General features: G+C 59.9%; 3 protein-coding genes across 15 annotated transcripts in view; 1 reads left to right on the top strand and 2 right to left on the bottom strand.

Moving 5' to 3' along the window:
* Positions 1-4,410, top strand: part of MAP3K3 (mitogen-activated protein kinase kinase kinase 3) — a 73,705-nt gene extending 69,295 nt beyond the window's left edge. For all 5 annotated transcript variants that reach the window (XM_058431956.1, XM_058431955.1, XM_058431954.1 and 2 more), the window contains 3 exons: positions 330-507; positions 1,656-2,012; positions 3,458-4,410. In XM_058431956.1, the coding sequence (XP_058287939.1) occupies positions 330-507; positions 1,656-1,884 (407 nt within the window). In that variant the 3' untranslated portion in view covers positions 1,885-2,012; positions 3,458-4,410. The remainder of the gene's footprint in view (positions 1-329; positions 508-1,655; positions 2,013-3,457) is intronic.
* LIMD2 (LIM domain containing 2) lies at positions 3,641-9,208 on the bottom strand. Of its 3 annotated transcripts, none has more exons than XM_032138703.2 (5): positions 8,129-8,637; positions 7,352-7,443; positions 7,123-7,164; positions 6,894-7,033; positions 3,641-6,806 (listed from the first exon to the last, which is right to left on the bottom strand). In XM_032138703.2, exons 1-5 carry the CDS (start codon positions 8,469-8,471, stop codon positions 6,647-6,649), a joined length of 777 nt encoding a protein of 258 aa, XP_031994594.2. In that variant the 5' UTR covers positions 8,472-8,637; the 3' UTR covers positions 3,641-6,646. The 3 variants fall into 3 exon arrangements, with proteins under 3 accessions (XP_031994594.2, XP_031994595.1, XP_031994593.2); XM_032138704.2 differs by lacking the exon at positions 8,129-8,637 and adding an exon at positions 9,083-9,208 and having other exon boundaries at positions 5,885-6,806; XM_032138702.2 differs by having other exon boundaries at positions 5,885-6,806; positions 8,063-8,637.
* A 1,713-nt stretch (positions 9,209-10,921) lies between these two features.
* Positions 10,922-12,675, bottom strand: part of STRADA (STE20 related adaptor alpha) — a 42,833-nt gene continuing 41,079 nt past the window's right edge. For all 7 annotated transcript variants that reach the window (XM_032138696.2, XM_058431959.1, XM_032138698.2 and 4 more), the window contains 3 exons: positions 12,407-12,648; positions 12,071-12,113; positions 10,922-11,814 (listed from right to left, as the gene is read on the bottom strand). In XM_032138696.2, coding sequence (XP_031994587.1) covers positions 11,662-11,814; positions 12,071-12,113; positions 12,407-12,648 — 438 coding nt within the window. In that variant the 3' untranslated portion in view covers positions 10,922-11,661. The remainder of the gene's footprint in view (positions 11,815-12,070; positions 12,114-12,406; positions 12,649-12,675) is intronic.

Below are 12,675 nucleotides of genomic sequence, written 5' to 3'. Positions count from 1 at the left end.
TTGAGTGCCTGCAGGGGCCAATCACTTAACCATTCTGAACTTTCTGAAAAGTGGGACCCCAATTGTTTCCTTGAGGAACTGGTGAGAAGATTGGTTCAGCAATATGAGAGAATATTGCCAAGTTCCCTCTACATGTTGGCCTTGGAGATGGTCATTTTGTACGGTAGATCTGAGACTCCCCTTCGCGAAATCCTTTGCTCCTTGCAGTTCATGTCTAATTCAGTGGTAGCCCTGCCCTCTCCAGCAGCTCTCAGTGACCTGGGGGTGGGGAGGATGGGAGAAAATGCAAGAGGGTCCAGGGTTGCAGCCTCTGCCCTTTCATGCCTCAGGAGCCAACATCCTCCGAGACTCTGCTGGGAATGTAAAGCTGGGGGACTTTGGGGCCAGCAAACGCCTGCAGACGATCTGTATGTCGGGGACAGGCATGCGCTCCGTCACTGGCACACCCTACTGGATGAGCCCTGAGGTGATCAGCGGCGAGGGCTATGGAAGGAAAGCAGACGTGTGGTGAGCACTGGGACATGCAGAACCCCTTCTTCCACCCAGGCCGTAGTGGCCCTCCATTAGAAACACACCCTGGGGACTTTGTGGTGTGGCAGGAGGGAGTGTGCCCAGGGCCCAGGCTGCAGTATGTGCAAGGGTATTGTTGGGTGCAGTAGCACACACACCAGATGGGTGGTGTTTTTACCCCAGATCAAAGCACATTCCATTAGAGCTGGGAACTTAGGCTGTGGAAAACATCCTTCATGTTTGCTAAATCTCTTAAGGAAGCACGATCCACTCTGAAGGCCTGAGGGCCTGAAGGCCTGGACCAATCTCTCAACAGGAGCAGGCTTCTGTCCCTTCTCCTAGCACTCAAGACAGTTTGCATTTGCTCGACATAACCTTGTGTCTTTCCTCTGAAATGGCCCCTAAGTCATGAGAGCTTCTCCCCTTGGAAAGCTATTGTGGTGGGCTGAATAATGGCCCCCCAAAGATGTCCACTGCCTAATCCCTGGATCTGTAAATGTGATTGTATATAGCAAAGGGCCTTTGCAGATAGGATTAGGTTAAGGGTTTTGAGATGGATGGATCATCCTAGATTAAGGGTCCTTACAGAAGGGTCTCAAGAGGTCAGAGTGGCTAATAGGAGGTGAGACGATGAAAGCAAGAGGTTGGAGTAATACAAGGAGGGGACCATGAGCCACAAAATGCAGGTGGCCTCTAGAACCAAGGAAAGGCAAGGAAACAGATTCTCCCCTCAGAGCCTCTGACAGGAACCAGCCCTGCCGCCACCTTGACTTTAGCCTTGTGAGACTGATTTTAGACCTCTGACCTTCAGAACTGTAAGATGATACATTTGTGTTGTTTTCCTGCCTCTAAGTTTGTGGTCATTTGTTAAGAGCAGCTATGGATAGCTAATACAGTTATTGTAGAGTTCTTTCTCTCAAGGCTAAGTGATTTTCTTTTTCCCAATTCCAAGAAGTGCCCAGGTGTGTGGTGAGTGTAGGTCCATGAAGCCCACGTGGACAGGGATCCAAGCTGAGGTATCCCTCAGCTTGGCCTGTCCTGCACCTCAGCATGCTCTGAGAAAGGCACCTCCTTCTGCAGTGGTGGGCAGGACAGCTGGGAGTCCAGGGCTGGCTGAGGGGTGACGTGGAGTTCTCTCTTTCTAGGAGCCTGGGCTGCACTGTGGTGGAGATGCTGACAGAGAAACCACCGTGGGCAGAGTATGAAGCTATGGCTGCCATCTTCAAGATTGCCACCCAGCCCACCAATCCTCAGCTGCCCTCCCACATCTCTGAACATGGCCGGGACTTCCTGAGGCGCATTTTTGTGGAGGCTCGCCAGAGACCTTCAGCTGAGGAGCTGCTCACACACCACTTTGCACAGCTCATGTACTGAGCTCTCACGGCCACACAGCTGCCAGTCGCCCTTTGCTACATGGCAGGGGGCTGCTACCAGGCTCAGTGAAGTTGCTGCTTCTCCTAGGCAAGGCTGTGGACCGTGGAGTGGCAGCCCAGCCAGCATCGGTCTGTGCCCCTTCCGCCACTGGGGCTCAGGGCCGGGGTGGGGTGGCTGCAGCCTCAGGACTGGGAGCCCCCAGCCTGTCAGATCCAGGAGCTCCAGTGTCCTGAGCTCAGCGTGGAGGGGTAGGGGCTGGGAACAGTGTGCAAGGCGGCTGTGGGCCCCACCCTCGGGGATGTGTCCTGACACTGCAATTGGCACCGAAGCCCAGAGGGTCTGGGGGCACAAGACTGATGCCAGGGTATGAAGAGTGTTATTTTCATTCAAAGTGTTATTTTGTTTTTCCTTCCAATGTCTGGAGACCACCAGGGCGTCTCTGGGCTGGATGAGCTCCCACAAGCCTGAGGGAAAGGCCAGCACTCGCTAGCAGTGGCAGGCAGAGGCCCAGGCTGCTGTCCCCTAGAGCCCCAGGTTGGCTCTGCCAGTCCTGTTCTTTACCAAAGATGAATGAAGCAAATGTCATGCTGCCTTATTCAGGGAAGGAGGAGCCTGTCCTGCCTGTGGCCATGACCCTGCCTCTCCCAGGCAGGGGCCCGTGATGTGGAACTGCTGCCACTGAGGGGGGATCCAGTTTTGTCAATGCAGTTGTCTCTGTTTTACAAGTTGGAGTCACTCTTATGCTGTACCCAGTTTCTAAACTGGAGACTGTGTGTGCCCTCTGGGCTCTGAGTACCCCTGCTGTGGGCTTGGGCCTAGGCTGCATTGGAAAGAGCTGAAGGTCGTGGCCTTTGTGCTCCTGGCCCAGCCTTTGTTCCCCACTGGAGCAGAAGGGGAGATGGACGACACGGTGGGGGCATCTGGCCCGGCCGGTGCCCTGATCCGAGAGAGCCCGAGGAGGTGTCTCAGGCTGCCTGAGTCGTGACCTGCTAGGCCAGAGCCCACTCCATCTGGTAGAAGGGAAAGGCCATGTGCTACCACCAGCTGTGTCCAAAACCGCCAGCTCTGTTCTTCCTCAGCCAGCCTCGCCCATTCCCTTGAGGTCTCAGCCCCTTTCCCTTGTAGCTTCTCCCCTTGGGGGGTAATGGCAGCAGGGGTTGGGGAAACAGCATCTCCAAGCAGCTTAGAGTTGGCCATATTTACCTCAGCCTGGGCGCTGGTCCTTTCTTCCGGCCCCTCCCCTCCAAAATGTGCCTATTGCTAGAGCTCCTCCCTCTCAACACCCAGTTTCCTTGGGAGTTGTCATTAAAGGAAAAAAAAAAAAAAAGCCAGTGCCCAGGGATGAGCATCTCCAGGGAGCTGGGGATTAGTGCCAGGCAGCCCTGCCAGCCATGCCTACATCCCTGCGGGCACAGAACAAGCCAAAGCCTTCGTTGTATGTTGACGATGCACTTTTATGAATGTAGTTTCTATCGCTGTTTTTAGCCTTTTCACATCATGTAATGTGAGGCCTTGTACTTGTTAATTTATATCTCAGATCATATTTGATGGTTTTTATATATATCAATTCTAGACTGTTACAGGTGATGGACGCCTCGAGAGAGAGAAGAGAAAATGAAAGCAGCTGGTTTTGCAGAAGTGTGTGTCGCATGCGCCAGTTGAGCCTGGACCCTCCTGTGTCCATCCCTTTTCCCCCAGGGGCTCTATCAGCCCCTGTACCCCACACTGCCCTCTGAAGACAGCACAGGCTCCTGCTTCCACCTCGGCCCTCGCCCAGGGTGGGGCCCGGCCCTCATCTCGACCAAAGCTGCTGTGTGGCAGCTCGGCCTCTCTACGACCCCATCCTGCTGGCTGCACACTCTTCCTGGCCTGCACTCCCATCCCCAGTCCCTGTTCCCCAAGAGGATACAGAGCACGGTGCTGGCTGACTCGACTGTGCGTCCCAGGTTCAGGCTCTTACAGAGCTCCACCCCCTGGGGTCTTACCTCACTGGGAATGTGTTTTGAAAATGAATTTGAAGACAAGCCAACAAACCCTGCACTCCAAAAAAGCAAAACAGACCCTAATTTTTTTGTGCCAAAAACTGTGGACATGCTGGCTCAGCATCCTCAGGACCAAGTTTTTGCTTAATTTATTGTTTTTTAATAACTAAGCCAGATAAAAAGTTGTGGGGCTTCAGGGTGACCTGGGCCCAAAGGTTCTGAAGGGCAGTTTCCTGGCAGCCCCAGGCATGCTGTGGGAAGGGGTCGTGCCATCACTTTCTCATCATTCCATGGGGTGTGTCTGCCTGGGCCAACTCCACGTGGAGAGGCCAGGGCTGGGGACAGTCCGCACTCTGCTGCCCTCCTGCCCCTCCCGTCCACCCCAGCTCTATGTCTGTGTCTGAATTGTGGATCGTGCAGCCATGGTTATTGTGGAACTGTGGAACCTGCAGCCATAGTTATTTGACTATATCTTGACTGAGGGCTTGCAGTGCAAAGCCAGGCCAGTGTTGCGCATTACTTACAATAAAAGGGATCATTTATATCAGAGCGGTCCTGTGGCAGTGCTTTCAGTTGTGGAGGGTGGAGGTAGGTTTTTGCTTAGCAGGGGCCAGGTATGGTGCCTGGCAACGTGCTTGGGCCTCAAGCAGAAGAGAACTTGACTCCAAGTAGAGGGGTCCTGGGGTGACCTGGCTGGTACCACTGTCAGCCCAGAGGTGTCTGCCCCTTTCCTCCACTTGCCCCTCCAGGAGCTCCACTGGGGTGGTCCCAACAGGGCTGATTTGCCAAGGTGGCACTGCTGGCCCTCACGACCTGAACGTCACCAGTGGCTGGGTTCCCGGAGCTTTTATGATATTTGGTAGGGTCTTCCTGGTCCAGAGGACTTCCTTCAGTCCCATCTTTGCAGGGCGGGGGTCAGGTGCCTCCAAGAGCCACCTCTCCAGTACCCCCTTGTGGTCATCTACTGCTGCTTAACCGAACCAAGACGGTCCTTGCCATCTGAGACCTTTGGTGCAGGAAGTTGGCCTGCCCTGAGGCTCTGAGCCACTCGCTTCACACTTGGAAGGACCCAGGCTTGGGGCACCATCTCTGCTGAGTATTCGCTCTGCTCCCTCGAGGAGCAGTACCTGCCTCAGCATAGTGGCTCATGTGACACTGGAGCCTGTGGCCCAGCTCCCTGCCCTGTTCCATGGGGAGGCCACTTAGGAACTCAGGCAGTTGTATGGTGTGGTGGCAGCAAACCCTCCAGGAGTCTCTGTTCTCATCGATCCCATGTCTGGAGACATCAGGAAGTTGAATCTGGAGCAGGACAACCCAGACTTCTGCCTGTGTCCCACCGGGGCGCCCTCAGTTCCTCCCAGCTTGCCTGGTTTGCTCTGCTGTGAACTCATCCCTCATTGTCCCTGGGTTTTCAGAGGAGCAGATGTAGTTTCTCTTTGGATTTCCTGGGACAGTAGCTGTGACTGCCCCTCCCCAGAGCTTGAAAAGGCAAGGGGATGATGACAGCAACGAGGGGGAACGATGAGGGTGGACAATCCGGGGGTCACTAAAACCTTGGGCAGCACTTGCTGGGTCTGCTGGTTCCCGCCATTCTTCGCTAACTTCCAGGTCAAAGGGCTGGGAAGAAGGGAGGGAGCTAGACAGCTGGAACCAGCCAGGGAACGCGGAAGCTCGCACCGCAGGCACTGAAGTGCAGCGAGGACAGGCGCCATCACCCACTGGCAGCCTGGTCCTCCCGCTCTCAGACCTCTTCACAATGGGGTGCATATGGTAAGTTGGTGGGTCTGAACCAAGCCAAAACTGAGGGGCGAGGTGGAGTTTCAGTTCCAAAACCACTGTGGGTGTGACAGCACGAAGCCGTCGCTGTGAAGAGGAGCCCTCCCATTTCTCAATGGTGTGTCAGGGAACTGCCACCCACTTCTAGCCCCCTGCCCCCGTCAGGGCCAAGGTACTCGGGGCTGGCCCTGTCCCCCCATGCCCTCCCCATGGTGAGTCTGCACCCTTCCTGTGACAAATCCCCCAGCAGGCCACACAATTGAGAATCTGGATCTATTGAAACATGTTTAAAACGGGGTTGGTCACAACAGGATGGGCAGAAACGGGAGTGGGGGAGGGGAGTGGGGCCGCACCAGCCCCTGCCAGTGCCTGAGGCTGCAGCCTGGCGAGTGCTTTGCTTCTGCTTCTCCACGCTGGTGGTTCGAGATGGTCCCAAGCCCCACTGGGGCAGGCCCTGCCTTGCCCTGCAGAGGCAGAGTGGCTCCACTTCCCCATCCCCTCCCCCATGGGCTGCAGGGGCATTTATGAGGCCCAACAGGTGGCACTGTCGCGCTCCTTCCTCCCTGTCTCCGTGGCTCAGAACCAGGTTAAGGGTAGAGGTAGATGGGGAGATGTGGGGGCCACACAGTCTCCGGTGGCAGTGAGGGAGCTTGGGACCCTGAGCGGGGCATGCTGACTCCTTGCTGGAGAAAAGGCACCTAGATAGGGAAGCTGGGCTTGGGGGCCTCCCAGGGGGTCCTGGGGTGAGGTGGGGAGGGCGGCTGAACGAAGCAGGAAGCAGGGTGGTGGGCAGACCCCAATCCTGGTTCCCAAACCCTTACCGGCTGCGGGAGAAGGAAGAAGGAAGGAGTCCTGGAGCAGAGCCCTGCCCTGGGCCCCTCCGCCTGAGCAAGCCTCATCCCCTTCCCACCTGGCCCCCACGCAAGCCCACCTCGACCTCCTTCCCACCTTCCCCCTGCCGGCTCCAGGCCCTCCGCAGATGGGGGTGGAAGGTTACAGAGGCCTCAGGCCGTCTTGGTGCCGGGGTCCACCTCCTTGTGGGCCCAGAGCTCCTTGTGCTGCTTGCGACCAAACCCCTCGTCGTAGTTGCCTTTGCTCTTAAACAGCTGCTGGAAGTGGGGTTTGCAGTAGAACTCCCCGTGCAGCGCGGCGTAGCTGCCCAGGCTGCAGAAGCCAAACAACGGCGTCAGGTCAGGCCAGGTCGGGGCTGGGTTGGCAGGCGAGGCGGGGGCGGGCAGGGCAGGGGCGCACCTGAGCTTGGTGTGACAGTGCTTGCAGCAGAAGCAAGAGTTGTGGAAAATGAGCTTGTCGGCCACCAGCCGCTCCATGGGGTACACGGTCTTCTGGCAGGCGGCGCAGGTCTCCTTCACCTGGGCCCGCAGGCTGAAGGACTGTGCGGGAGGCTCAGCCAGGTGCTGCCCCAGTGTCCATCCCGCTCCCTCACACCCCTCCTCCCGCACACCCGGCCCCAGGCCCCTACCTTGGAGCGCTGCACTGTGCTGCTGCCGCCGCCTTTGGCGTCCTGAGGGAGAGGGGCGGTCAGGGCAGGGGCAGCTCCGGGAGGCCCTGGACCAGGGCTGCAGCCATCAGCCCAAGGCCCAGGGGCGCGCCGCAGGGGGCAAAGGGGGCGGGCAAACTCTGGCGCCTCTCCCCTTCACCCCAGGCCAGGCTCCTGTCCGGGGGGCCCTCCCACCCGGCCGGGCACTTACATGAGAGGGGGTGGCCTGGGCGGCTCCTGCAGCCTGGAACATGGCTCGTTGGAGGTAGAAGCCTCGGGTGGAGACGCGGCACCCGCTGGGTTCTGCAAGGGGAAGTCAGTAGGGAGGGCCCCGCCAGCCCGGCCCCAGCCTGCAGGCTGGGGGGTGTTGACAGGCAGGGGCTGGGGGGATTGCGGTTGGGACTTTCCCTAAGTCATTTCCTGTTGCTCTTGGTCTTGCCACTTCCGCCCCTCACCCACCTCCCCCACCCCTGCTCCCCAGGGGCCGGGGTCCCGAGTGGCACAGTCCCTCGGAAGAACAAAGTTAGCGGGAGCGGAAGGGCCAGGGGCTCCCGCGCAGCCGCCGTGTGCGCCCCGCGGACTGGGACCCCGCTTGGGGTGAGGGCAGGTCGGGGCCGGCGGGGCCGCGATGAGAAGCCGCTGCCCGGACCTGACCCCGGTCCTCGCTGCCCTGCGCCGCGCCCGGGCGTCCAGGCCTAGGCTGCGCAGCCCCTGGACAGCGCCGGAGGTCCCCGCCCGCCCCGCCCCTCGGCCCCCAACCTGGCCCCGCGCGGACCGGACCCCAGACCCCGACCCTGCGAGCCCCGCCAGCGGGTCTCAGCTCCGCCCAGCCGGGGGCCGGCCTTGAAGCGAGGACTCGAGCCTGTGCGCCCCGGGCCAGAGCGGCTTGTGGACTCGCCGGGACCCCACGGGCGGCCCTCACCCCACACCACTCGGCGCCTCTCCCGGTTCCGGAGCCGGACGCGGCCCCTCCCCCCGCGGCTCTCACCAGGCCCAGCCTGGGCCGCGGGGCGGGATCGGTCTCCGGGGGCGCACGGGTGCGAGGAGGGCGCGGGCGCGAGCTGCTGCCGCTGCCAGTGGTCCCTGAGCCGCCGCCGCCGCCACCGCCTTATCGCTGCACCGCCCCCGCCGGCCCCCGCCCCGCGCCCGCCCATTGGCTCCGCCGCACCCGGAGCCGCCTCCGGGGCCCCGGCGCCGCCGCCGACCCCCCTCCGCGCTTTGTCTTCCCCTCGCCGCCGTCCCCGCCTTTGTCTGTCCCCCGCCCCGGCTCCGCAGCGCCCCGCGGGCCTTGCGCTCGCAGGCCTCGGGTACCGGCCCCGCCGTCTGCCCATCCCGACGGCGGCCCGGCGTGGGGAAGCGACGGTGGCAGGGACAGGATGGAAGGGCCGCGCTGCGCATCCCACGGGGAGGGGACGAGTTCAGGCTGCGGCGGCTGCGGTCGCGGGACACCGGGCGCTCCCGGCCTGGCTCCGGGATAACCAGGCTGGGCCTGGGCCATTCACTGCCTCGGTTTCCCCCGGGTGGCCTCGCGCGTAGGCGCCGGCGCCCCCATCCCCGCCCAGAGCTGTGGGGCCTCAGAGACCCAGCCGGGGCGACCCCGGAGCCTGGCCTGGGGTCCCTCGGGCCGCCGAGTCCTCCCGCCGCCAGGGGCCGCCCCCGCCCCTTTGCGGCCCACGAGGCTGGCAGCGGCGTCCGGGCACGCGGTCCCCAGGTCCGGCCGCGAGGCTGCGGGGAGGAGCCTGGGGCGCCGGCTCGCCGCGGAGCCTGCACGAGGGCCCGGCGGCCCCACCAGCCCTCGGCGCCTCTGCAACCCTGCGACAGGCTGGGGTGGCCGCTATGCGTGGTTCCCGGAGCACCCGTCCCCCGAGGCTCCACGTCCTCAAGCGTTTCTGGGGCGGAATTCTGTGGGCAGCAACGCCGGCCGCCCCTCCAACAAGCGCACCTCATTTCTCACGGGGGAGCCGCAGCCCAGAGAGCTGAGGTGACAGAGCTCGGGCCGCAGAGCTGCTCCCTCCCTGCAGCCGTACAGCAGGCCGGAGGCACAGCAGGCGAGAAACGGCCACTCGCTTTGGAGCGGCGGCGAGGCCGGCGCCTTCCCGGGCACAAGGGACCGCGTGGCTTGGCCTGAAATCAGGCTAGAAGCAGCTCCGGGAAGCACAGCCCTGAGCCCAGAGCCTTCCCACACTGTGGCAGGAATAGCACTGGCGGCCCACGCACTTGTCAGGGAACAGAACAGCTCCCGCCCGACTCCTGGCAGGGGAGCAGGGAGGCTGCAGCTTCCCCAGCGCCCAGCTGTTTCCCAGGCTGGCGGGCTCCACGGACCGGCTCCGCGTCTCCTCTCCAGCCTTCTGTTCTCTCTAGAGGAAGATCTGCGTTTTGCCTGCACTGTGGGCCGACTCTCTAGTGGGGAGTGTCAGACCCTCTAAAGTGGCTGCCTCTCGGGAAAGCTTCCATACCTGTCATCAGATTCTCCAAAGGGGCTGTTTGATGCAAGAAACGGGAAGCCCCGGAGGTACCAGGAGCAGGGCTCGCTGCCATTGGGCATGGTGAGGCCGGCATCCTGCCCAGGACGGGCCTGTGGGCTAAGCTGCAGATGGGCATTGAGGATGCCCCGACAGCAAGGTGCAGAAGGCATCCGGAAGCAAAGGAAACTGATGACCAGCGTTAAAAACAAACAACAAAAAAAGAGAACTTGGCTCGGCGGTGGCTCACGCCTGTAGACCCAGCACTTTGGGAGGCAGGTGGATCACGAGGTCAGAAGTTCGAGACCAGCCTAGCCAACATGGTGAAATCCCGTCTCTACTAAAAATACAAACATTATCCAGGTGTGGTGGTGTGTGCCTGTAATCCTAGCTACTCAGGAGGCTGAGGCAGGAGAATCGCTTGAACCCAGGAGGTGGAGGCTACAGTGAGTCAAGATGAAGCCAGTGCACTCCAGCCTGAGCGACAGAGCAACTCTGTTGGGTGGGGGGGAGGGGGTGGGGCGGGGCGAAGGGAACTTGAGGTTTAAAGCAGGAGGAGGAGGGCCAGAAATGAGCCCCCCCCATCACTCACTCACCACAGGCCCCATCCTAGCCCAGGGTCGGTGTCATTCCCTTCACCTTAGCCTCTCACTGCCCAAAGAGGCTTACTTTTCTTCTTTAAACTGCTGTTAAAATTTGGGAGGAAACGGAAAGTGAGGACACCTGATGGTTCAGAGCAGTTTCAGGTTAGAGGGCATTTGAGGTGCCCGAGCTGGGGGAGGGCCTTCCCCCTGAGGGACTGGGAGAAGGGTAAGCCGTGTGCCCTGGAAGCACTGCAGGGAGCCTCAGATTTGCACCCCCTGGCTCACACTCGTTGGCGCCAGCCAGGATGGCAGGGACGGGCAGGGCTGGTTCTTAGGTTTCCTGCTGTTTGGGTGCTAGCACCCAGAGTAAGGAGACACCCAGGTCAGGTTGCAAGACAAACCCTTCTACCTCCTTTCCTGCCAAAGGCCGCCAGCGTCCTCTGCCTCAATCTCAATCTGTGGACCTTTTTAGCTCCAAAGTGGTTTGATGACCACAGGCTAAAATTCATAGTCTTAAAATTTTAGATAGTTAAGAGACAGATCTGTTACAGGTTTTCAAATAAACTGGTGTATCTAGTGAAGAGGTCACTGCTGAGCTTCCGTGAGCACCCATGGGCCTGCTCTTGGATGGCGGGACGGCTCTCACCTGGGGCAGCATGGCCATCTCTGCAAGCACACACACCAGGAAGCAGCCTGTAGCCCCTGAGCTGATGCAGACACAATGCCATTCTCCAGCAGGGTCTCTGGAAATTTTAATTTGTTCTGATAATGAAACTAAGACAGCATAAGGACTTAAGCCCTCAAGCTAGGCGAGACACTGATGGCCCTTGGAGAAAGCACCAGGGCAGCTGGCAGGAGGCGCTAAGATGGATTCTTGGTGGGAAAGGAATGAGGCACACACATAAACCATGGGAAAGACTTAGGTGTCAGAAGAGGGATAAGGATGGACTGTCCCAGCCTTAGTCTGTGCTTAAAAAGACAGAAATGCCCTTCTCTGGAATTGTGAGGGAGAGGTCTGAGGGAAGGGAGGCAGGCAGCTTACTACTTGCCCTTTCACTGACCTATAGGATCTGAGAGCAAAGTTAAATAGAATGAGGCTGGTCGCAAGCACTGGGAAGAGGTGGCGGTCCTCGGGGTTAAGGAGTCAAACCCTGGGCTTGGAATTCAGCGCCCAGGGCCAGAGCAGCATCTCTTCCTTCTGTGGAGGAGGTCACCTGAGCTCACAGGACTGGGAATGTCGGCTTTGAACCCTCCTGATCCCTGGTTGTTGAGATTCCCTTGTGTCTCAAAAGCCTTGGAGCAGTGAAGTGTCTCTCCAGGATTTTCTTTCCCAATCAGTCAGCAGTCAACTTTCCTGGAAGAATGTCCTTTCTACCCAATCTGCCCAGGAGGGCGGGAATGTGGCCAGCCCTCAGGAAGGGCCTCTGGGTGGCCTCTGCGTCCCTGGCTGGAGAATGCGCACAGTTTGCAGAGGCTCAGAACTCCCAGTCGTCCACTTCTAGCTCTTCCAGGTTTGTTACCAGGCCAAAGATTCCACTGTGGTCCTGAGACTGGCTGCCCTCAAAATTGGTGATGGGGGTGACAGGACGAAGCAATTCGGGCAAAGCCTCTGAGGCACGTCGCTTGATCTGGGGGAGAAGAGAGAGGTGGGTGACAGATCCTGTTGCTCTGGGTCCCAGGACACCATGGGGCAAGGAACCATGGCCTGGTGGCAGACAGGCTGTCAGAGCCAACTCTACGAGAGGAAGGAGCAGTGTCTTTCAGGGGCTTCGGAAGCGGGGTAATTTCTCTCATTCAAAGGGAGGGGAGAGAAAGCTAAAGGGATTGTGAGTTGTTAGAACCAGAATGACTAGAACCAGAACCAGAACCAAGGGGCTACGGTACCTGCTTGAAGAAAGAGTGGTTCAGGAGGGCGCTGGCACTGGGCCTGGAGGGAAAGGGGAGGAGAGACCGCAGCATCACTGCCGTGCCCCCAGCTTCCCGAAATCCTGCCACTTATGCCTCAGCCTCGGGTCCCCTCTCCCTCTCCCTCAGCTCGTGGGAAGCAGTGGCCAGAGCTCCCCAGGCTGGCCTCTGACACACCCAGGAGCTGATCCCTCCTGTGTGTAGCTTCAGATTCCCCTGCAGAACCTTTGAGAGGTGTGTCCCTTCACACCCTGGCCTTACCCTCCTGAGCACCCTCTGCTCTCCCGAAGCCCAGGCCCGGGCCAACAGGAATACCTGGCATCCGGGTTGCGCTGAAGGCACTGCTCCACAAAGTGGTGGAAGTGGGGGGAGAAGGTTCGGTGGTAGGGGTGGGAAGGCGAGTCGCCGTTGGAGGGCCGGGGGGTGCTGGTGGTCAGGCTGTCACTCAGGCCAGAGTTGACCACTGAGCGCGAAGGGCTCATGGTCAGCTCCTCGGCGGGGATGGTGCTGGTATCCAACAGGCAGGGCACTGTGCCGTTCAGTTTCTCTAGCAGCATCTGGGGAGGACAGAACCAGGACCTGGG

The sequence above is a fragment of the Hylobates moloch genome, unplaced genomic scaffold (genome assembly GCF_009828535.3).
Source record: "Hylobates moloch isolate HMO894 unplaced genomic scaffold, HMol_V3 SCAFFOLD_19, whole genome shotgun sequence".
NCBI lineage: Eukaryota > Metazoa > Chordata > Mammalia > Primates > Hylobatidae > Hylobates > Hylobates moloch.
The sequence above is the reverse complement of the archived record's forward strand: the minus strand, read 5'-3'. Positions and strand labels throughout refer to the sequence as shown.

Excerpts from the sequence above, each read along its gene's own strand:
- LIMD2 (XM_032138702.2), bottom strand. The coding sequence starts at position 8,471 with ATGGGCAGACGGCGGGGCCGGTACCCGAGGCCTGCGAGCGCAAGGCCC. Across the intron at positions 7,444-8,062 it reads GAGGCGCCGAGTGGTGTGGG|AACCCAGCGGGTGCCGCGTC; the intron begins GTGAGGGCCGCC and ends TTCCCCTTGCAG. Across the intron at positions 6,807-6,893 it reads CACTGTCACACCAAGCTCAG|CCTGGGCAGCTACGCCGCGC; the intron begins GTGCGCCCCTGC and ends TGGCTTCTGCAG.